Here is a 25,304-nt window from a genome sequence, read left to right as displayed (position 1 = left end):
TGAATCACAGACCTGTACCTCTGAAACAAATAATACATTATATGTTAAAAAAAAGTAAAAAAAGATAGTAGGAAGGGAAAAATGAAGGGGGGGATATTGGAAGGGGAGACTAACCATGAGAGACTATGGACTCTGAGAAACAAACTGAGGGTTCTAGAGGGGAGGGGGGTGGGGGGATGGGTTAGCCGGGTGATGGGTATTAAAGAGGGCACATACTAATGGAGCACTGGGTGTTCTACGCAAACAGTGAATCATGGAACACTACATCAAAAACTAATGATGTAATGTATGGTGATTAACATAACATAATAAAATTAAATTAAAAAAAATGACAATAAAGTTGAGGGACCAAAAAAACCAAAAAAATCTGTATTTAAAGAGATATAAGGAATGTTTTTATTCTTTTGGGGGGAAAAAAAGCCAGTTAATTGTCACATCACTGGAACCACTTGTCATCATCAGTGAATTTGGAATACTTGCCTCTTTTATAAAATAAAAATAGACATTTTTTCTAAGAAAAAAAATGTAAAAATTTATCACCTCATGAGCTTACATCCTAGAAAAGATAGGCAATAAACAAGAAAAATAAAATATGTATGATATTAGATGGTGGTAAGTTCTGAGGAGAAAAATTTAATATGGAAAAAGAGATAAGAAATTTAGCTGGGGTGAGAAAATGGGGAATTGAATATTATATAGGGTAGTCAGAGAAGACCTCACTGAAAAGGTGATTTATGCTGAAAGACTGGAAAAAGTAAGGGAGCCATTATCCATATGGCCATCTGAGGAACTATTCAAGCAGCAAATGTAAACTCCTTGACTAAGGAGTATATATAGTGTGTTTTACAACAAGAAGGAAAGGAGTGTGGCTGGAGGGAAGTGGGGGTGGGGGTAGTGGTAAGAGAGATGCTAGAGGACAGATTATGTAGAGTCTTATAGACCATGGTAGAGACTTTGGCTTTTATTCTGAGGGAGATAAGAATATAGCAAAGTAATGGAATGATCTACTGTAACAGGATCTCCTGATGCTATGTTAAGAGTAGACTGAAGGAATCAGACAAAGGGAGTAACAGTATATAAATTTTTAACTTTATGGAGGAATGCATTGTCAGTAAATATTAACTAACAGAATTATATATATTTAAAGTGTACAACATGATGGTTTGATATACATTGTAAAATGATTACCAGGATTAAGATATTTAACACCTCACAGTTAAGAAAGTTAAATACTTTCTTGTGTGCGTGGTGAGAATGCTTAAGATTTACTCTCAGCAATGTTCAAGGATATAATACTGTATATTTGGTTGAAATATTACCATTGTTACTATTGTTATTACATGTTACATTTCTATAACCTTTTAAATTTCTTTATTTCTTAATCAATTTAATATAAGAATGCCTTCCAGGATATCTGATTATTTACAGATAATGATTATTCCTTGAGAAAATGTGATTTACACTTTAAGGTATTCTTTGAAAATGTTTCTTTTCCTATATCTGGGTTTGGAATTATTTTTGTAACCCAAGGATTATTATTGCTTTGGTGATTTAATAATTGAGTGTGTACCATGTGCCATATGCCAGGCACAGGGGTTTGCATGTTGATACTTGGTCAAGCCTCATATTTACTCTTTGAGAAGATCCAAATATTATTTGTTTCACCAATGAATTAACTGAGACACCGAGAGAACTTGCTCAGCACATTGCATGCCTAATAATAGGTTAGCGTCTTCAGTAAGAAATATTCTTAACGTCGTTGTTAATATATCATAGTAGGTCTGGCTGCTATATACAAAAATTCTTTAGGCAGTTTATTAACAATTTGCCCTGAATTGACTCTAACGCAAACTGCCTTGAGTTAAATTATATTCTATGGTTAGTTTTATAGTCAGCTAACTCCTGTTTGACCCTCACTTGATAAAACAAATATCCATTTAAATAGTTGGTCTATAAGTTGAATTCTGGTAAATTGAATCTTATACTATGGAAAAGGAGCTTTAATTTTTTAAATCTTTTAACTATGAAATAATCTTCCAGTAATATAAATAATACCCAAATTTAGGTAATTTTAAATGTTCTTATTTCTTAACAGAGAGTTTTCTTAGAGCATATTCATATTGGTATCTGTACGTATCACCTGTATGTATATGTATTGGCGAGCATTTTGTGAACAGTCCGATAGAAGTTTTTAATACCTTACAATTCATTCCAGTGCTTCCTGCATTGAAAAGTATGGCCAATAAGATATTTTTTATTTGCTAAATTTACTGCTATCAATTTATTCATTTGATAACTGACCTGCATGCCTATTTGAAATATGAAGACACTGAAAAGAGGTTGTGGCGGAGTTTGAGAAAATGTTACTTATCTAATGTTATAAAACCACAAAGTGCAAGATTTGAGCATGCTGATATTTGCAGTTTTGTCACTGTGCATTTTATTTCTTTGTCAATGGTGTGTAAATGACTAGGTGCTTTTGGTGAAAGAATAATACATGAATAACCCCATAAGAGAAATACCAATTACTACTATATTGGTAAGTAGGAAATAGTGATCATCTGAGGTGTTCTTCAAATATATATCATTATATTGGCTATAATATAATATCTTCAAGCTTTGACGTTATTTTTGATCTTGGAAGTTTTATCAGATGGGGCATATATGTAAATATTATGTAAATGCATTGCTTGTTTATTAAGTCAAATGTATCTCATGCTTTATTTCCTTTGGTTATCATTTAGCAAAATGCATTCCAGGTCTTTGTTAGTATTTCATTTTCTTCCTTCATTTCTTTCTCTTTTTTAATGGTTTGAAGTATGTTTAGTCATTATAAAAATTAATTTCTTGATGGAAAGTTAAAATTTTTCAGCATGTTGGAGTTTTATTTATTTATTTTTACTCTCACCATCTTAACCATTCAGTAGTATTATGTACATTCATAGAATAGTTTTTCTTAGTGCAACTTAATTTATTGCTGAATGTGGTCTTGCTGAAGCAGTGTCTTCATATTTATTCTACTTTATTGTTCTTTCTCCAGAATCTATATCGATTTGAAGGCACTGGTTTTTCAAACATTCCTCAACTCATAGATCATCACTATACAACAAAACAGGTCATCACTAAGAAATCAGGTGTAGTTCTGCTGAATCCTATTCCTAAGGTAAGTGCATTTATGTGTGTGTATATTTTAAATGTGAGTTAACATTTACCACAACAAATAAAGTTCTTACATTATTTATAAAAGTTTGGAAACAAAAGAGCTTTGTGATTACCAGTCGTACTAATGTTGAAGCATAGCATTTCCTTGGTTTTATTAAGATGGGTTGCCTTTTTATTCAGTGTTTGCTGGGTTACAAATGGCCTATTCTTTTTTTTTTTTCCTTCCCAGTTTTCCTTAAAAGACTTAACACTTTTTTTTACTTTATAAGGTTCAGACTTTGAGTTGAGTTTATACAAGATTTTAAGATGTAGAAGTCAAAGAATATCTCCAGCAATTACAAGTGAATTGGAATTTTAATTTTGGATGTTAAGTTTACAATATATTATAAGACATGAGAAGTTTTAAAAGCTACACTATTTTTCTCAAATATAGTAAATCATAAGTTTCTTATGTGGAGCCAGCAGGTAACTAGCTGGGTAAGAGATTGTTCTAGGTAATTTTACCTCTGAGATCTAGCACAGAACACATTAGTTTCATGTGCTTTAGGAGATTTGTGAGGTAAGGAATGGGTATGAAGGTGGCTTGTGTTTTAAGGTAAATGCTGTGGGGCCTGGCCCAAAGTGGAGCAATGGAGCTGCCTTGGTTTCTGAGTACTTTTGATGTTTCAGAACATGACGTTATTCAAGTTCTCTCAGAACTTGAATTGGGATAGTCAAGAGTCCTTTTCTTTGAGGCCATCTACTCTGAAGAACAGTGTAGCCATAAACAGCCAGAAAACCTGGTAGGTTAATGTCTGCTAATTCAATTTTTATATATCTAGGGATGACTTTTAATATGAAGCAAGTGCTATTCCCAAGAATGCTAATGTAATCCAGATTCTGCTAAAGAAATTAAAAAAAAAAAAATCAAAACAGCTGTTATACTATCCTTTGTTAGTCTAGAACATCATGTCTATATTTCTACTCACATTGTATTACTCAGTCATTACTGAGGGGCTGAGCCTTAACATTGCTTTCACAGAAGATTTTGACTGTCAGTTGCTAAACACTAATTCTGTGGCTAAGAAATTGGCCTTCTTTCACAATTTTCTAGAATTATAAGATTGGCTCATTTCTTCATTTATATTTTTCCATTTGCTATTTCCCCCATTTTAACTTCAGAAAACCATATAAAAATTCTCTGTTGGTTTGAAATAGGTTGTCACATTTTGCTCTAGTAAAACAGAGAAGTCTGTCAATGTTTCCTCTTCCATAAATGAAGAACTGCTGTTGTTCTGCAGAATTCTAGTTCTCTCCTTTGATTAAGGTGATCTATTCCTGTGGCTTCATTTACTTATTTGTATAGCAGAGGCTTACAAATTTATATTCCTAACTTACATTTATGTCTTTCCCAAAAGACAAAAGAGATTTTTCTACTCTTTACCTAAAACTGAGTTTATCACCTTTAACTCCAAAATTTATCCTTCCTTTTTTAGTATATGGCACAAGTTTTCCCCACTACTCAAAAGTAGAGTGTTCCTATGAAACCTTTTATAAGCCAAAATGACATAAAGCAAAGAAGAAATTACCATGTCACAAAAGTGAAAGTACTCTTTGAATTTCTTTTGGTTAGCAAAAACAGGTACTAATGTAAGCCTTTGGTAAGAGCAGAGTGGCATAAAGCAAACTTTTAGATAATGGGGGAAACCTATAACACCAAATACTTAGCTGCTCAAACCATCAGTTACGGGCTGTCTTCAACCTCTCCTCTACCACTACCCTCCCTCTATCACTATAAGTGACAGGAGTTTTGTATCCTTACCTGTACATGTAAAAGTATGAATTAAAGTATAATTGCAGCATAAAATAAAATTCAGCGCAGTGAAGATGCTTTTTACCCATGTTAGGTCAACAAGATATGCAACTGGATTTTCAGAGATATTGATATCCCATTTTACAGCCAACCAGATATTTGCATTTTCTACTTGCTGAGCCAGGTCTAAATTGAGAGACCACAGCCATAGAAGAGGCACATAAAAATGCAGATCTGGGCTTCAATAAGAATATATAATTTCAAATAAAGCTATATCCTTCTCTATATAAAGTTTTCCATGAAATGAGTCTAGATAAATGGAAAAGATTCTGTGGACTGTTACATGGTCAATTATTCTCTTTCTCCCAAGCCCCTAACACTGGCTGTGGAGCTGATTATCTCATCATTTTATATAGCAATAGCTATGAAAATAACTGTAGACTGAAAGCTATAGAAGATTAAGGAGCTATGTATGATTGTTTTATGAGGTAGAAATTTGAAGTTTATCTAGCTGACTATTAACCTGATCTAAAGTACTGGTATTTGAAATATGCAGATCATTATCTGTTTGTTGCAAATATTGTTATGCATGTTATTTAATGAATCATATTATGCTTTTAAAAGAAAATCACAAAGCAGAGTTTGTAAAAGTTAGACAATTTTCAATTATGAGTGAAGAACAAATTGATACAGATTTTATTATGGTGGTATTATCTGTTATATATCTTCCTTTGAGAAATTATTTATACTCTTATAACAGGAATCTATTTCTTGATTTAATTTGTGTAAGAAGTTAATGTCTTTGACCATATACTATGCTGTAAAACATCTCATTTCCATCTTGCCAGACTTCACTTTTAGCCTACATAAAGAATGCCATTTTGGTCTCAATATAATTTCTGCTTATAGCAATTTACTGCTCACTTCCTATTTATTTCTTTCTTACCCATGAAAATACAAGTATATCATCATAATGCCTAACTGGAGGACACAGTGGCCAAAGGATTCTCTTTCCTATCTCCACAAGTACAGAAAACTAGACAATCTAGGATTAGGATTTATTTAACTTTCTCATGATAATAAAGCTAGTGGGTGCCCAAGCCATCCCTCCCTCACCCTCCACAGGCTCATTTCTCCTGCGCTGCTTCCCAAAGCCTGTGAAAAGGTATGGAAGATGCAAGCCGTTGTTTTAAACAAGGGTTGTTGATCACCCAGCACCATCGTTCTTATGTTAGGAAGCACATTGGAGACGCACAGAGCCTGTTCTTTACTGAGTCAGTTTCTGTTCCCACTTCATCACAGAGACCTTTTCTGACTACCTTGCGTGAAATAACCCCTTACGCCCTTATGTTCCCCTCTTCCCCTCTTAGTATCTTTTTGCTGCAGTTGTGTTTACTTGAAATTACTTCACATGATGTATTTGTACTTGTCTGTCTTCCTCAAGTGGAATGTAAATTCCATAAGGGCCAGAATTACATTTAACAGTTGGAGCAGCTCTAGTGCCAGTGCCTAGACCTGGGCTCGCCCACAGTAGGCGTTCAGTAAACGTTTGTTGAAGCACTGAATTGCTAGAAACCAGCTCCCTGCTGAGTGTTTGATATGCACTATCTCATTTAACCCTTACATATTCTTATGAAGTATTATAATTACCCCATGCAAGATTAGTGTTGTTTTTAACCTCATACAGTGTGATGAATGAGGAGCTGAAGCTTAAAATCATAAATAATTTGCACAAGATAACACAACAGATAAGACACAGAGCTGAGATGGGAGCCTGTTTTCTTACCTCCTATGTGTCTGGACTGTAGAGACTAGACTTCAGAGACTAGAATAAACGCTAATTTTAAGGAATAAGGGTGTGGGTTTAAGGAAAAGGAAGTATCTTTGATTCCATAAAATGTTAAATTGAAAAAGACTGTAACATATCAAAAACTGTACCACAAGTCTTTATGAAGGAAAAATCAATGAACAGTAATACTGGGTGCCCAACCTAGGATTTGAGGTTAAATATAGGGCTTGATGAAATTTAGTTAAGAAAGACACCTAGTTCAACTTTAACATTTAAATGGTAACTTGAAAGTTTATTTGCCTTGTTAAGTTTGATACTGCTTCAGACTTAGCTGTTTTTTAAAAAGAAATATCTTTCAGAATGGAAATTAAAGTTCATGAATAAATCAGGTGAGTTAGGCAATGAGCCATTAAGTTGAACTTTAGACAAATGACTTGCCTGCCAACTTAAATCAAGTACTTGTGGCTTTTCATCAGAATTTGGTGCAGGATGCCATAACAGTAGAGGCAGATTTTTGCAGAGAGGAAGGCTCTCTGTGACAGACAGGTCTGAGGCAATTGCTTTCATGTTGGACACATGCAAACAAAGAACACTTCATACAAGAGAAAGTTGCACTCTTAACTAGGTCTTCTCTTCATGCTGTTAGTTTCAGATCACTTAAAGACTGTTTATTTCACATAGCTTGTTAAGTAACATAGCTTGCTTCGTCCAGTATTACTGTTTAATGATTTTCCTTTTATAGAGGCTTGTGATACAGTTTTTGACATGTTGAAGTCTTTTTCAATTTAACGTTTTATGGAATTAAAGAGACTTCTTTTTCCTTAAATCTATACCCATGTTCCTTAATTATGTAATTAAATTATTAAAATAATTTAAAATTTTAATAAAAAGAAGACTGGAAAATATATGTGATTCACTATTTATTCACTCAGGAAGTATTTACTTAACACACACTCTCTGCTGGGCAGTGATCTATATTATGTCAGAGTGCAATAAATGCTACGAAAATGAAGCCTGTCAAGAAGATAATGACCTGAGTGTGATGATGAGGTCAGGGGTTGGGTGGTGTGTATGTGTGCATGTGTGTGTGCATGTGTGTGTGTGTTTGCGTGTGTGTGTAGGGGCAGCTGCTTTTTTAAAAAACATTGTGATCCAAGAAGCCCTCCTAATGAATTTTGAAGAGAAACGTGAACCAAACCAAGGACTTCTATGGATGGTTATATGCAGGAATAATAGTAAAATCCTTTAAGAGCACAGCATGATTACTGGCCCTATGAGAACAGATGCCAACTCCAAACCGCTAGAGCCGTGCTGGTGTTTATTGGCTGAATATCTTCCATGAGTGTCTGGGGAAAGAGTGTTCCTTGGTATAACTGAGGAGCTGCAGAAGCTAGTGTGTCAGGAACAGCGTGGTCGAATGTAACAGTGTTTGGAGGTGAACACAGATTTGGATTAATTTAACAACTAATGTATATTATCTAAAAAGGTCAGTTGTTTATTATATAATTTAAGAAATTCATTTGAGTAGAAGCTCAGTATAAAATTTTATAAGTTTTCATAGTGAGTCTCTTCAAAACAAAAGGTTTATGTTTAATAGTGCTAGTGAATTTCAAGGGAGTATTTTTGCAGTAATATGGCCATCTAAATAAATTAGAGTAAAACCCATGTTTTTAATTTCTAAGAACTTTTCTCCCCAGCCCATTGTTGTTTTTTAAATTTTTGTTTTGCTGGGTTTTGGGGGTTTTTCCCCGGCACGCTACCAAGCAGTTAATTCAGTTCTGACACTACTTGGAGATAGAGTCAGATCCCATAGGTTAAAGACTCAGTTCTACAAGACTGCCCCCCTCCTCTGCCCAACTTCAGATGCCAGTCTTAACTCCAGGTTGTCACCTGTGCCTCTGACGTCCTGGTGGTAGATTTGAGGTTCCAACAACTCCCTCTTTAGGTTCAATTAATTTGCTAGAGTGCTTCACAGAACTCAGAAAAACATCTACTTCGTAGATGCCCAGATTAATATGAAAGTACATAACTGAGGAACAGCCAGATGTCAGAGATGCATAAGACAAGGTATGTGGGAAGGGGAATGGCACTTTCTTGATTTCTAAGGGTACAACTGTCCCCAAATTTCCACACTCTTACCAACTTGGAAACTCTCCCTACCTCTGGGTTTATATGGAGGCTTTATTCCATAGGAATGATCAATTAAATCATTGAGCACTGGGACTTGAACTCAATCTCCAGCGTCTCTTCGCTCCCTGGAGGTCAAGAGAGTGGGACTGAAACTCCAACTCTCAAATCACAAGGTTAGTTTTCTAGCCCTATCCTTAGGTTACCCAACCATCATCATTAACATAACAAAAGACACCTTTATGGCCCTCAGCACTTAGGAATTTCCAAGGGTTTTTGAACCTTTTTGCCAGAAATGGAGACAATGACAAAATATAATTTCTTACAATAAATCATAATATCACACTTAGTAGTAGTATTTTAGGAGGCATCTAGCTAGCTGTGCTTTTGCAGTTAATCCTCTTATGCTGTTAATTTGTATGGAATTTTTAAAATTTGAAGATAAATAAGTGACTTTTTTTCTCTTGAAAATGAGATATAGCATGTCAAATTAGGTTTCCAGTTATGGAAACCACAGTTTGGGAAATAAAATACTGATATAGTAGAATGCTTGTTCTTAAGATTCCTATTTAATTGCCTCTTTTATTTTTATTTTTTGCCTTTTTATTTTTATTTATTTTATTATATTAGTCACCATACAGTACATCATTAGTTTTTGATGCAGTGTTCCATGATTCAGTGTTTGCATATAACACCCAGTACTCCTGGTGATGGGTATTAAGGAGGGCACGTATTGCATGGAATAACTGACTCTCTTAGATCAATTATTAGGTCTGTCAAGAGTGGAAGAAAACAAAAAATTAGAAAATGTTCTCCTCAGGATAAATTCATCAAGAATACACAAATCTCCATGTGGACCTCTGAATTGAGCAGAAGGAATCCAATTTTAAATGCCAATTTTTACCACTCCCAACCATGTGATCTGGGACAAGTTAACTGCCTACAGTAACCTTACATGGTTGTTGTAAACATCATGTAAGAAAATCTCTAACATATATCTCTGTGGATATATGTTAGAAACCGTAAAATACCATATTCTTACTTCTTTAAAAACTTTTTCACATGACAAATAAATCACAACACAGGGCAAATTTGGAAGATTTTAAATTATGAAGGAAGGAAAAAAGACATTTGTTGAGTGCATAGTCTGTTGACGACACTCTACTTCTATTATTTTATTAAATCTTTTCAACAACTGTGAATTGAGTATTATTATCCTCATTATTAGGTGAGGAAAGCCAGAGATTGTCATTTACCCTAAATCGTATTTCTTGTAAGTTTTCGAGGTATGTCCTGAAACTTACTTGGTTCTATTTATCATCTTTTTACTATAACCTCCACTAGCATTAATTATAATCTACAATCTCTAATGTCAATAGTTTAACAACAATTTTTTTTCTATATTCCAATATTCTAGCACTAGGAAGTAACAGTGAACTTGACAGTTATGGTGTCAGACTTTATGAAAATTAGTCCAGCAGGAACCATACAGCATGTTGTGCTAAGGGAAATACAGGGTAATATTGAAATATTCAGCCTTTAGTTAGCATAGTCTGGGAAGTCAAATTAAACTTGGATTTTAGGCTTGATCCATTTAATAAAATAAAAGAACCTGTCATAGCACATGTAACACATTAGACTGACTTTCAGTTTCTTATCTCAAACTTTACCAGCAGTTATTTTGAGGAAGAGCAATGTTAGACTCAAAATTAATAGGCCCTGGAGACCACTAATGTTCTTTAAATGACCTCTCAGGAGTATTTTATCCACAAGCCTACCTCATACTTTCTTAAATATTATGATTTTTTCAGTCTAAGGAGCTCAGTTTTTCAGTAATCATGCCATATATTTCTTATTTACCTTGTAAATATTTTAGGGATGATGGGAATAGGTAGATGAGTCCCAAGAGGTTAAAAGAATAACTCACTGGAATTTTTTAAATGCAGGTAGAAGGGCAGGATTTGTTATTTATAGCACAAACATTGCCTGAAGTGTGTCATTTCATCACTTTAAAGTATTTGTGAAATGTTCCTATGTGCACGGACTCAGAGAAGCATGTAGAAACATATAAGAAAATGTATAAGAGGATTTCTGGCATGAACATGGTTGCATGACTTAGCGTTTTTTACCCTGTTGCCTGCTGGAAACCATAGCAAAGAGAAAACAAAAGTAAAATATCCATAAACTGCATATTCCATGAAACTAAGAACCGTATATAATTTACCAACTTCAAAGTTCATGTCGTGGTAGCCAACTTTAGATTGGGCAGAAGTTGTATAGCACAACTTCACAAGTTAAGACAGATCAATAGCCTAGCTGCCGTAGATCTTACCAACCTCCAGCAAAAATACCTTTTAAAAGAGGAATTTACCCTGAAGTTCTCGGGCTATATTCCTTGCTTGCATCAATGAATGTGGGAAATGGGTGGGGAAAATAAAATTTTACATATAACTTAAGTGATGCAGCCAAAGCTGCACTCAGAAGAAAATTTAGAGCCTTAAATACTTGCATCATAAGACAAAAAGTGAAATAATTGAGTGAAGCATGTAACTCAAAAAATTAGGAAAAACAAGTCCACAGTTAAAAGAAAGCAGAAAGAAAGAATTAATAAAGATAAAAGCATAAAGGGATGAATGAGAAGAAGAGAAAACAATATTTGTATGTATATAATAATTGCTTTTAAAAAGATCAATACATAATTAAAAACATTTGTCAGTTTAATCAGGGAAAACGTATACCACAAAAGTGCCAATCTCTTTAATATACATGGAGCCTCTAAAAGTTGTTTAAACCTAAAGAGAGACAGACAACCAAATACAAAAATTGACAATGGCCCCGAGGGGATAGTTCAAAAAAATAAAAATACAAATGGCTTTTAAAGATACAGCAAATAATTGCTTCACTCAGTGGAATAAATGGAAATTAAAACTATAATCATTTTTTCAACTGTTACATTGGCATAAGCTCACAGTTTAATAATTCACTTTCTTGGCAAAGATGTGCAGAAAAGCCTCTTAGATACTTTGCTAAGAATCTCTGTAGACGGCAAATTGGCAAAATCCATCAAAATTATAACATGTATATGCCTTTGACTTAGCATTAACAATTCTACAATCTATTCTTTAATTGTATTTGTGTACATATGAACTGGTGTCCGTACAAGGTTAGTCACTGAAGCATTGTTTGTAATATTAGGAGATGGGAAATAATTGAAATGTTCATCAGTAGGTGTCTAGTTAAATGAACTATGGTATCTTATCCAATGGAGTACTATAAATGAGGAAGCTTTCTATGTACTCACTGGAGACAGCTCCAAGGTGCATTGTTAATAAAAGAAACTAAACTATAAGGCAGAGTTTATGTTATGTTATCTTTTGTATAAAAAGTGTGGGGAGTATAAGATTATATGTCTGAATTTGCTTTTTTAATGATAAAAAGTCCTTAAAAATATACTCAAGATGCTAATTCTAATGATGATGATGTCTAACAGAGGATACATGTTTTGGTGGGTTTGAAATCGGCAGCAGAGGTTTAAGGGAAACTTTTAACCATTTACATTTATTTTATTTTACTGTTTATATTTTATTTTTTGAAAACACTGTGAATGTTTTATCCATTCAAAACTTAAATTAAAAAATATTTGAAACTATGATACCTGCCCTCAAGCAGTTATAATTTTTCAGGGAGATGCTTTATTGAAAAATTATTGTTAAAAGGATAAAATAATCATGTTAGATGTTGTCGAGGTAGAAAAAACAATTTATAAAGTAGTGTTATGGTATTATCCAATTTTTAAAAAATGAAATGGACATACACATAGAAAATTTATGTGTGTACATATACAAAAAAGTTGAAAGACTGTACTCCAGAATATTATCTCCAGTTAGAGGGGTTATGGGTAATTTTTTTGGGGGGGGCTTAAGTTTGGTTTTTAGATTTTTCATTGAACATGTTATTATTTTGGTAACATTAAAACTTTTCTAAAATAATATTATATAATAATGGTTAGTAGAACACTAAAGCAGTGTTTTTAAGACTCTTTCCCCCACAATGCATAGAAAGAAATTGTATTTTATATTGAGATAAAGGGCACACGGAATTATAAGTGTGGATATATATGTGTGTCTATGCCTGAAACAAATTTTATAAAACAACTTTTTTATGTTTCTTATAAGTGATGCATTCTATTATCTTTTTAAAAAGTTTAAATCCAAAAAAATTGATTTTATGAAACTCAATTTGAAAAATATTCATATAAAGGTTTTTTAAAAACCAATAAAATTGATTTTTAAAGTACCAGTGTGTACCAATATGTACCAGTTCGGAAGAAGAACAAATGGTCTGAGAATGGTTCACACAGGAAGGTGGACTTGAACTAGGTCTTAAGAATAGGCAGAAGGAGTAGGGAAATTTTTTGCCGTTACGGTAGGGAATAATCTAAAACTGGAAATAATGGTAAGGGAATAATCCAGAACATGGGACTTGTTTTAAGGAAGTCAAAATCAGTTTGACAGAAGCAGATGATTTAGAAAGGTGAGTAATCTCAAAAGTTTTGACTAAAGTCAGATTTTTTAGAAAGTTGAATACCAAGATTGGGATTTATCTATGGAAAATGTCATTCCACTGCAGATTTATAAGCAAGGGGTAAATGTGAGCTAAGCATATCTAAAGTATAATTGGTGATACCACATACCCCATTAAAATGTTGAAGGCTATCTACCTTTTTAATTGCTTGAAGAAGTTAAGGCATTTATTGGCACATTTAAAGAACAAATCAGTTTTCATTTTACCGTGTTTCAGAAAGAATGTGTATAGCCCTAATCAAATTATATTACAGTGAAAAATGTTAAAATAGAAATAGAAACAGGGTGCCTGGATGGCTCAGTTGGTTAAGTGACTGCCTTTGGCTCAGGTTATGATTCTGGAGTCCCGGGATCAAGTCCCGCATTGGGCTCCCTGCTCAGCAGGGAATCTGCTTCTCCCTCTGACCCTCCCCCCTCTCATGTGCTCTCTGTCTCTCATTCTCTCTCTCTCAAATAAATAAATAAAAATCTTAAAAAAAAAAGAAATAGAAACAAATTATCAGTACCAGTGAAAAGATAAGTAATAGTGGACATTTAACAACAGTAAATAAAATACAAATGCAGGCTCCTTAGACCTTTAATATTTTCTGCGTTGAGCTTGAAATTTAGGTGTAAACCATTATAGAAAAATAGTTAACTTATTTCATGATTAGAGAGGAGGAAGGATATTAATTTGTTTAAAGTGAAGTTTTACTACCAGTAAGTTCCAAAGGAAATTTCTGTCTTGGGATTTTATTTTTTTTATTTACTTATTTTTTATTATGTTATATTAATCATCATACATTACATCATTAGTTTTTGTTGTAGTGTTCCATGGTTCATTGTTTGCGTATAACACCCAGTGCTCCATGCAGTGCGTGCCCTCTTTAATACCCATCACCAGGCTAACCCATCCCCCCACCCCCCTCCCCTCTAGAACCCTGTTTGTTTCTCAAAATCCATAGTCTCTCATGGTTCGTCTCCCCCTCCGATTTCCCCCCCTTCATTCTTCCCTTCCTGCTATCTTCTTTTTCTTTTTTTCTTTTTTTTTTTTAACATATAATGTATTATTTGTTTCAGAGGTACAGGTCTGTGATTCATCAGTCTTACACAGTTCACAGCACTCACCATCTGTCTTGGGATTTTAGATATAACAATGTCTTTAACAATATTTCTGCAAAAATTTAAGAAGAGATTTCATTGGTTGTTGCTTTTAGTGTCCTTTAATAGCCAAAGGCTAATATAAAATACAACTTAATATAAAACATTCTACATCAGCATTTTTTCTCTATTTTTAGTTTTTGCTGAATAGAATAGTAAAACTCTCTAGGATCCAGATTTATGATTAAAATATTCATAAAATTAGCATCAAATATATTAAAAAGTTTAAACAAGTTCCAAAATACCAAAAGATCACACCTATGACATTTACAAATATCTCATCTTAATTATATACCTGAACAATTTAACGTTTAGCTAAGTTTGTGGAAAATCCACACAATGAATAAAAAAAAAAAAGTCTTAACATGGAATGGGGTATTGCTGAATTTTGTTTTCATTCACACGCTACCTATAAAAAAAGTCCACAAGATGTTGCCAGTAATGTATTTTATTTTGGAAATTATCAGCACTAAATAATTTAATGGAGAATCACCGTCTCTTTTAATGTCTTACTTTTTAAATCTTGAACTTCAACAGCGAGAACCTATTTGATGTTCTAATGGACTAAGGTAGTGAAAGCAAGAAGTCTCTACCAAGGAAAAACCAGAGCACTCTGACAGAGAGTATTCATTATGTTGGTACTTCTGTAACTGAAGCAGGAGAGAAGGGGTTAATAGACTATATGGGGCAAGGAGTGGTAAGGTAAGGAGTAGGTGAGGTGAGTTGGTAAGAGGTAGGACACCAGGAGAGAAGGTGCTGGACTCTTCAGCCACATCACCCTCTTGTTTACAACTACTCTCCTCTCCTCTCGCTGGCCCCACAGCCTTCGGCCCTCAAAAGCTTCTGAGGTAGAAAACCTCTGACAATGATATGTAATTTCCATTTTAATTAATTAATTAATTAATTATTTTTTAAAAGATTTTATTTATTGACAGAGAGAGTTAGCGAGAGCAGGAACACAAGCAGGGGGAGTGGGAGAGGGGGAAGCAGGCCTCCCGCCGAGCAGGGAGCCCAATGCGGGGCTCTATCCCAGGACCCTGGGATCATGACCTGAGCCAAAGGCAGACGCTTAACGGCTGAGCCACCCAGGCGCCCCATGTAATTTCCATTTTAATTATTTGTCAACTTTATACAGCATAGATATTCATAACGTATTCCGTAAAAATGTCCGCTTCCCTGTGCTCACAGTGAACTTTGCAGTGGTTACAGTACTTACTTTATTCAGTCAGCTATTGTTAGTTTTGTCTGAGAGCCCCATTAGCCCCTTGAGAGCAATAGGATATTTTTATTCATTTTTATGCATCTCAGTGTCTGATGCATAGTTCAGTAAATATTTGATGTTATTTTTGAGAAAATCTGGACATTTAATAAATGCTTGATGTAATATTTGAAAAAAATATTATAACCGAGACTTTATATTCTATTTTAGAATAATATAGAAATTTTAGCTTTTACTGTTTCCAAAGTGAAGCATGGTTGAGGCTTATGAATGAGATCCCTTTGGAAATAAGATATATTCTGTTTCAGTTCCATTTTTACAATAGTTTATTTTCCACATTTTCATCTTCTATGGTTTTATCCTAGAAGTTACTTTTTCATGTGGTTATTATGCTCTTAGCAAACTTTGTAACTATTTTTAAGTAGAGATGGAAAATATTTCTGGTGCACTCTTACTCGGCTTGTCTGTGTTTTATACTATTGTGAACTATATTTGATTGGTTCCATGAAATTCATTTGACACCTTGATGAGACTTCTCTCTGATATTTAAAACGGTGAAGCCATCTTACATAATATTTAGTATTCCTTATTTACAAATTACTGTCCTGTATTAACCTATTTCAAAAGTCAAAATGAAATACAAGAACAGGCATTGCTTGTTTTCTCTTTTAAAAGAGCCATTTATCTTTCTTTACCGTATTAACTAAATTAGTGTTCACCTCTTGCTACATTGTCCTCGAAGGGAACTATTTAATTGCGCCACAAAAGACTTGTCCCACATCCTACTTTACTTTAAGTAGACTAAATATGCATGCTAAGAATTTTAATGACTTTGAGATAATAGGATTTAAATTAGAAAGACCGAGGACATTAAAAAGATATCTGCAAGTGATTTTTTTTAAATGGAATACCTCATTCATCTATAAGACTTAGAGAAAATGAAACTTTTAAGTTTTTCCTTCTGTTATTTATGTAACAACTGCTATATATTAAAACTAGACCAAGAAATGAGGTCTTATAACAGAAATACCCATAGAGAGAAATTATCTTGTGGGACATCCTGAAACTTGATTGGTGACTATTTAATGAGAAATAGAATCAAGATCAGCGAAGTTCAGTTATAATTTCTTGTGTGTCTCTTAGTAATAAAGAACCTTCATGTTCAAATCATGGCCCTCATTGTTTTGTGGTTTACCATTACAGATATTTCCTAATGGTGGACTCAAGGGTTAATGATTTTAGCAATACTTTGAATAATAAATCTGTATCTTTTTTTGGCCCTGGAATCACTTCAGTTGGAGACCATAATAATCTTTTTTTTTTTCCTTTGGTGCAAAAGGTGATTTTATTAAAGCACGGGGACAGGACCTATGGGCAGAAAGAGCTGCTGCACTGGGGTTGTGAGGAATGGCTGCTTAGATACATGGGAGTTGGGAGAGGTAAGGAAAAAGGGAGGTATCCAAAAGGACTTCCATATACTAAAAAAAGACTCTGGAGATACTGGAGGCCTTGCTATTGTCAAGCTAAGGTTGTTTTTCCCTCTAGCAAAGCATTAACATTAAGATATAAGATATATACTCTGCCTATCTCAAGTATTTGTCAATGGGCTGCAGGTTAGAAGGAAATTTAATTTTATTTACATTCCCTTTTGCCTTTCTTTAGGGCAGCCAGGAGTGCCTGAGGAATGTCACACATATCCCATGGGGCAAGGGGAGGGGTTGTGGGGTGTCAGCTTGTTCTTTGTCCTTGCTTGCCTTCTGCTCCCTCATCTTTCCCCCACTGAACAATTTTGACCCTTAAATCTTGAAGGTGGAAACTCTTATCTTCTGTAATTTCTTCCTGCAGATTTAAGGGTATAGAGATGTCTCTCCTTATGGGTCAATGTTGGTCGGTAGGGGAATTTATTTATATAGGGGTTACCAAAGGCAGAGGCAGCCAGTCCAAGGTAGACAACATAGATGAACCTCCTTGAGTAGAAAGGATCATCTGTTAGCTGGAAGTTATGGCATTGAAGGAGTCTTGGCAACAGGCAGGGAGATACTGGAATTGACAACAAAATAAGGTTAATGTGATTATGAGAAAGAGAAGCCTGAATAAAAGACCTTTGATAGTTGACCATAATTTTCCTCCAGTCCAACAAGAGTTTTAACCAATCACTAAAGGAAAGAGAGATCGTTTAAAGCACCAATTTGAGTAACTATTGTCTTTCAGCAGTCTTGTTACATTTTGGTAATAGCTGGAATTTGTACATAACATTGTATTTTATGTTAGCACATGTTCCACATTGTGCAGCAGTTAAAACATCTAATGCCATTCTATTTTATAGAACTTCTTTATACATTTATGTTACTTCAGTATTTAATAGAGAAATGCTATTTTGAGTGTCATTTAGGGCTTTGACTGTGTACTTAAGAGCTTCCATGTGCCAAACAACATCCTCCAGTCCCAAAGAGGGAACAAAGATGGATGTTAGGTGGTCATACCAATGAAACACAAAATGTATCCACCATTGTTTTAAATTTGGAAGGTTGGCTGGGTTGGTAATGGTTTTAATAACGCGTCCATGCATTCAGGCAAAACCCCAAGTACAGAGGCCTATCCAGCCCTGGGGATGCTGTGGACACAAGGTAGAGCCACATAGGCATTGGGTCCTGTTAGGAGCCAGCCATCTAATTCTAGACCTCCTTGAACTGCAGTCAAGCTATCAAGGGCTATTTGGTTTTGGAGGCCACCTTTTAAATTTGTGGGTAACTGTATGTCAAGCTTAGTTAAAGGTCGTCACTCTATGCTCGGCTAAAGCCTTTATGTGCAATTTTACATCAATAGAGGTGGCTTCTAGGATAAATATGACTAAGGAATAAAACCATCAAGAAGCCCTCTTTGTTTGAGGTCCAGCCTGAACAATATTCTAATTTCAAGGAATCACTAGCAAGTGGGAGAAGACTTGTCTCGGGAGATAAGGGCATCCCCAAGTGCATCATCCAATCCAGTCATAGAGAAAGTGGGGTCATCCATTATCTCCATAGAATAACAAGCACTAAGATTATCTATACATGAGCTGTTGTGGCAATTTCTCTGAAGTTTACCTCAAGTTCTCCAGCATCAATTTTTAGGGTTAGGAAAAAAAGGCAGTTTTAGTTTTTAATGACTTTAAGTCAAGAGAATGGAAGAAGATTGGAAACCTTAGTTGGAAAGCCACAGCCAAGTGTTTGAGGAAACCAGAAGAATTCAGGATCTGGTATAGTTTATAATAACTAGTATTAAAATCTAATATTTACAAAGATGTGTTATTGAAATGTTTCCTCTCTATAATAACCCCCATTTTTAATCGGAGATAGCCAAGTCAAGACTAATTTATTTGAAAAGCAAGTCCAGTTTTAACAAACTTGGCCTAATTATTTACATAAGCTCAGCAAGAACAGTGATTGGCCATGTAGACCTTTTAGAATTTGCTTTGCTGGAACTTTTTTAAGGTATCTCTAAATTGAACTTTTAGTAGCCTCTCTAGGCCAGAAGCCAAGCCAAAAACTTGCCATCAGACAGCCTGCAATACCTGTAGATTTGGGCAAATTCCTCTTCTCGAGGACCCCAAAGCATCCTGAGGTGCTTCCAGGAAGTGAAATTTTTCACTCACCTGGTAGGGCTGCTGGGAACTCTGTAAGCAAGGTATCAGGCCAACATTTCCAAGGGGCTTTATGGCTCTATGCTTCATAAGGTCAACCTTAGTTCTTTTAAGTTGTATGGTCATATCTGAGTCTATACATGTCTCTCAAATATGACATTCCAGTCAAAGCCTTGGTAAAATAACCAATGTTTCCAATGGTTACAAGAACAGATTCTTACTGAACTTATGCAAACAACTATAATTGCCATGAAAGAAAGAACACTCACAGAGATTTTGAATTTTAGAGGATTCAGATAGAGAGAAAAGTTAAATGCTTTAATTTGTTCATAGAGAAATGTTTTATCACATTTTTGTAAGTTATAAATATCTTAAGAGAAAGTTTCCTTAATCTGGAAGAGCAAACATTAGAGAACCTGCACTGTTTCAAACAAGAGTCACAAAAACTGTAATCATCTTATTTAGTTCATTTGTTTCCATGTTACTAATTTTTGTTTAGTTTGAATGCAGCTTTTTACTTAGTTCTGGAAATTCTTACCCATTTTAAAGATATGAAAAAACATGTCATAATAATCATTTTTAAATGTCCTAATACTGGACTATGAGTCAATAGAGTTTTTTGAATCTTCTCTAGAAATAACTTTAAGAGACTCCTCCACTGCTATTAGAATCTTGAATATGGGGTTTCTGGAAGGTTATCAGTGTTCATCTGAAATAAATAGGTCAACATTTTCCAGGAATCCATAGGTTTTAAGCATGTCTCTGACTGGCTCTTCAATTAGCATTCAACAAATACATATTGAGCACCTATTATATGGTGGAAACTAGGTACTGAAGATACTGTAATGACTATGACAATCTTTGTCCCCAAAGAAATTAGTCTGAACAAATTGGAATAGGGTTTATCACCTCAATCATAATTCTTATTTACTTGTCTGTCTTCCCAATCAGACTAATTTTTTTTTAATTAATTTATTTATTTGAGAGAGAGAGAAAGAGAGTATATGAGTGGGAGGATAGGCAGAGGGAGAGAATCTCAAGCAGATTCCCTGCTGAGCGCGGAGCCCTACATGGGGGCTTGATCTTAACGACCCTGAGATCATGACCTGAGCCAAAATCAGGAGTCAGATGCTTAACCAACTCAGCCACCAAGATACCCCCAGACTTGTCAAAATCCCTTACATTTTTCAGAATGTGATCTGTAGTTTTGTACTTTAAAAAAAAAAAAATCTTTGTAGTGCTGCTTTTTTCCCCCTGGAATGTATTTTGAGCATCATTTCCTTTTTAAAGTCTTTCTTCACCCCACTAGTTCAAATTAGGTCCTCCTTTCCTGTGCTTCCTAGAATTCTTCCACAAACGATGATTATATCACTTATTTTGTTTTATTTATTTTTTTTTTATTTATTTTTTTTTTAAAGATTTTATTTATTTATTTGAGAGAGAGAATGAGATAGAGAGAGCATGAGAGGGGGGAGGGTCAGAGGGAGAAGCAGACTCCCTGCTGAGGAGGGAGCCCGATGTGGGACTCGATCCCGGGACTCCAGGATCATAACCTGAGCCGAAGGCAGTCGCTTAACCAACTGAGCCACCCAGGCACCCTGTTTTATTTTATTTTTAAGTGAGCTCTACACCCAACATGGGGCTCAGACTCATGATCCCAAGAACAAGAATTGCACACTCTATCAACTGAGCCAGCCAGGCACCCCTATTTTTTATATACTTCTAGTTGTGTATCTGTGAAGTCAAGGACTATATTAATTCACTTTTGTCTTCCTTGTGCTGGTTTAATGGTGGCACATAAAAGGTGCTCAATAATTACAAGTTGAAAGAATATTTTAAAGAACATAGGATGATATGAACTCACAGATACAATTGTGTACAAGAAGTCCAAAGAAATCTAGGTTTTAACAGGAATGTTATAATTAATAAAACAGAGGTGATACTCTGGTCCTTATTCAGTGCATAGAGTAGGACCTAAATGCCTTAGATTGTAATTCTAGTATCCACCTTCAAGAAAGAGCAATGAAACTAGAAAAGATCCAATTTGGGGGAATTATAGGGATTACTAATTTGGAAATGTTATATGACTACTAATAGTTAAGGAAACAATTATTATTCAGTGATTCAGTGACTTCTTGTGTATGTTATCCTTTCACGGCTTATTTGTAGATAATTGAGTAAATTTCTAAGCTGGTAAGAATGTGAAAATTATTCTCAGCTACCATAGATCTTGTGAATCAAAGTATTTTTTTAGGTATTTTGGAAAATCCTAAATCATTGATTTGATTGATGGCAAGTTGCATTTCCTTTATTAACCCCTTAGAAATTCTAGTTTGGATTTAGAGGCAATTAAAGCATGTTCTTCCCTTAGGGTTTTCTCCAATTATTTCCTGGAGCTGAGTAGGCGAGAAAGTCCGTTCAGAATGACAGCTTGGCACCTCCTCCACCAAATGTATCCTTCCTAGATTGTTTTTCTTACAAGACTTTAGACAATATATTTGATCATTTTGAAACCCAAATTCTTTCTTTCTGTGTACTTACTTCATCTCCCTACGTTGTTGTGGTAAAGACAAGATAATGAAAGCATTTTGTAAACTCTCAAGTACTTTAAAAATGTCACTTATTATCATGTGTGCAATGAAATTATGGCTATCTGGGTTGGAAAGTGTAAGATCCATTGACTTGGGAAAATGTGTTATCCACTAAGCTTTGGAAGCTTTAAAAAAATCAAGGTATCTGGATATTAGGTCATCTTTTTCATAATAGTACTAAATTCCTTAATATCCATTAGGTTCCTGTTACAGAAGTATAAGTTTGACCTAGATATATTAAACAGATATGTTTGCAATCTGGGACAAAAGACAGGGGAGACTCTATATCATTGTGTGGGTTAGAGATTGAACTAATGAGTTATACTGAATTCATTCTGAAAATAGAAAAGAATTTAGGTGTATTTTGATGGTGAGCTCTCATTTAATAAACTTTAAGAAAATAGTGAAAAAGGATATGGAAGTCAGGTTATTAAAATGGAAAGTGGAACAATAACTGGAAAATGAATAATTTAGAAAGTTAGTGTTTGTAAGTTACAGCTTGAGAAACAGATGTATTTCACATTTAAATATCAAGTCAAATTCAAGAGTTCAAGAAATGTTATGTAGCATTGAGTAAAGAAAAAGACACAATTTAAAAAAATCATTTAAAAAAGAAATCCATATTGTAATATTCATTTCTTATCTAAGCATATCATTAAGTGTGATATACAAAGATCCTAATCCCATTAATACTGGATACTATACAATATTAGTTCTCTCCATTATTGGAAATATATTAAAATATAATTTTATATTAAATATATAATATACAATAATAAATATAATTAAATATTTATAATATAATATATTTTATAAATAAATATTAAATATATAAATATTAAAATATAATTTTATATTAAATATATAATGTATAATAATAAATATATTTATCATTATATTTAATTATATCTAAATTTAATAAATTATATTAAATATAAAATTATATTTAAATATATATTAAAATATAATATAAAATATAATTCATACTATAGGCCAATTTTACTATGTCAGTTAAGTGGCCATGAAAGACATCATCTCCTGTTTGGATAAACTCTTGTAATTATTCTGATTTCTCTAACTAATGGCAACCATCCAAGCCAAAATGTCACTAAAAATAATTTCTCCAGTGCCATTTCACATGAATTATATAAACGTATGAAACTTAATCCTGGATTTCCATGTCAAGAACTAATGTATTTGAAATTGGTTGACTATTCAGGCCTATTGGCAAGAACATAGGATACATTTAGAAGTCATAATGAAGAAACAATGTTTGAGGGTTTGGACCGATAAAAAAAAAAAAAGTGAATTTCAAGAAATTCTGCAAAAGACTGAACATTTTATTATTGTTACCAGAATCCCATAGTCCTTAAGTGGTCATCAAAAATCCCCAACGACTCTAGCATTATTACTAAGTGATGTGAAGAAGCAAAAGAAACAGGTAAACTCTGACCTTAGTTATTTTGTTGCACAGATATGACATACAACCTAATAAGGTCTCTTGCTATTAGCTCACATTTTACTAAAATCTGAATATGTTTGTTAAAAGGGCAAAAGAATGACTTATTAGGTGGGATATTTTTATAAAAGGCTTCCTAGAAGGGATTTGGGTCATCTTTTGAAGTAAATGCATGCGATAGCATATTACATATACTTCATGATTGTGTCAAAGGCACTAGAGCTTAGCTGAAGTCATTTTTATAATTATAGTATTTAAGGATAGGAAAAAGTCAGAGCTTTAATATTTATTAGCAGATTGACTTATGCATATTTTGCTTCATTCCAACAAAGGATTTGGAGACTCTTACAAAAATATGTTTAATAAAACAGACTAAAAATGAGGGGGTGATAAAACTGGACTGAGGAGAAAAAAGCATGAAATATTTAATGAAGATATAATTATCATATAGAATTTTTACCAGAAGCTCCTCTAAGTGGATATAGGCTAGAAATTCAGTTCTGAGTTTATAATTATAAACAGCAGAAGTAGGATAAAAAGGAAGCTGCGCAGGAGGACAGCTATGCGTAGTTCTGAAATCTGAGGAAACACACCAGAAAGGCTTTATTGAGAAGACCAGCTTTTATTTAATGAACACTATGTATACTATAAGTCAGACATTGTTCTAAGTGCTTTCCTCATTTAAATCTCATAAACTAACTATGAGATGGGCATTATTATTTTCCCAATTTTATACATAAAAAAATTGAGGCACCGGGAAGTTAAGTAATTTTCTCAAGAAAACATAGTTATTAAGTAGCAGAGCTTGGATTCCAGCTCAAGCAATTTGCCTTAAGAGTGTTTGCTCTTGGGGCGCCTGGGTGGCTCAGTTGGTTAAGCGACTGCCTTCGGCTCGGGTCATGATCCTGGAGTCCCGGGATCGAGTCCCGCATCGGGCTCCCTGCTCGGCGGGGAGTCTGCTTCTCCCTCTGACCCGCTTCCCTCTCATGCTGTCTCTCATTCTCTCTCTCAAATAAATAAATAAAATCTTTAAAAAAAAAAAAAAAAGAGTGTTTGCTCTTAAACACCGTGCTGTGCTGCCTCTCTCAGTGGAATAGAAGTGGATAGTGCCTGTAATTTCATCTTTATAATACGTACACTGAGTTTTGTGTGACTGTTTCTCAATATGACCATCAATGATGCTAATTAAGGACCAGGGAAATTTAGTTAATTTAGGAAATATAGGTACTTTTCCACTTTTAGTTGCAGGTTTCCCTAAGGTTCACCTCTTAGATGTGAGGTTTTGAAAGTGCATTCCCTAGAGTAGTACTATTGACATCCTTTGATAGCTTGTTAGAAATGCAGATTTTCTGGCCTTGCTCCAGACCTACAGAATAAGAAACTCTGGAAATGGGGCCTTTAACAAGTCTTCTAGTGATTCTGATGCTTTCTAAAATGTGAGAACCACTAATCCAGATAGGAAAAAAATAAAAAATAAAAAGAACTACCCCGAACCTATAAATTCTCTTCATTACCTTATTACTGTAATATAGGTAGGGAGAATATAGGAGGAATTTGGAATAAAAGTGCATGTATTCCACCCTTGGAAATAAGAGAAGTCACATTTATCAGGGAATAGACTGGTAATTATTTGAGGTATAAGCAGTGACCTCTATAAACTTTAATCATCTCAAAGCATCCTAACGATCAAGAATCAGTGGAGCAGAAATGCCTATTTTATGGCTTTTGGGAGAAGTTGATGTTCCAAAATTGATTTTCACAGTCTCATCAGAATTCAAAAGAAGATATCTAAAATGATATTCTACATGAACACTATTTTT

At 34.2% G+C, this 25,304-nt stretch overlaps 1 protein-coding gene across 1 annotated transcript in view; it reads left to right on the top strand.

Moving 5' to 3' along the window:
* The window catches only part of FER (FER tyrosine kinase), a 387,502-nt gene that overhangs the window by 167,750 nt on the left and 194,448 nt on the right, over nucleotides 1-25,304 (top strand). The window contains exons 12-13 of the mRNA XM_081825811.1: nucleotides 700-754; nucleotides 2,951-3,163. Of these exons, the coding sequence (XP_081681937.1) occupies nucleotides 700-754; nucleotides 2,951-3,163 (268 nt within the window). The remainder of the gene's footprint in view (nucleotides 1-699; nucleotides 755-2,950; nucleotides 3,164-25,304) is intronic.

The sequence above is a fragment of the Leptonychotes weddellii genome, chromosome 7 (assembly GCF_054177405.1).
Source record: "Leptonychotes weddellii isolate Sample4059 chromosome 7, ASM5417740v2, whole genome shotgun sequence".
NCBI lineage: Eukaryota > Metazoa > Chordata > Mammalia > Carnivora > Phocidae > Leptonychotes > Leptonychotes weddellii.
The sequence above is the reverse complement of the archived record's forward strand: the minus strand, read 5'-3'. Positions and strand labels throughout refer to the sequence as shown.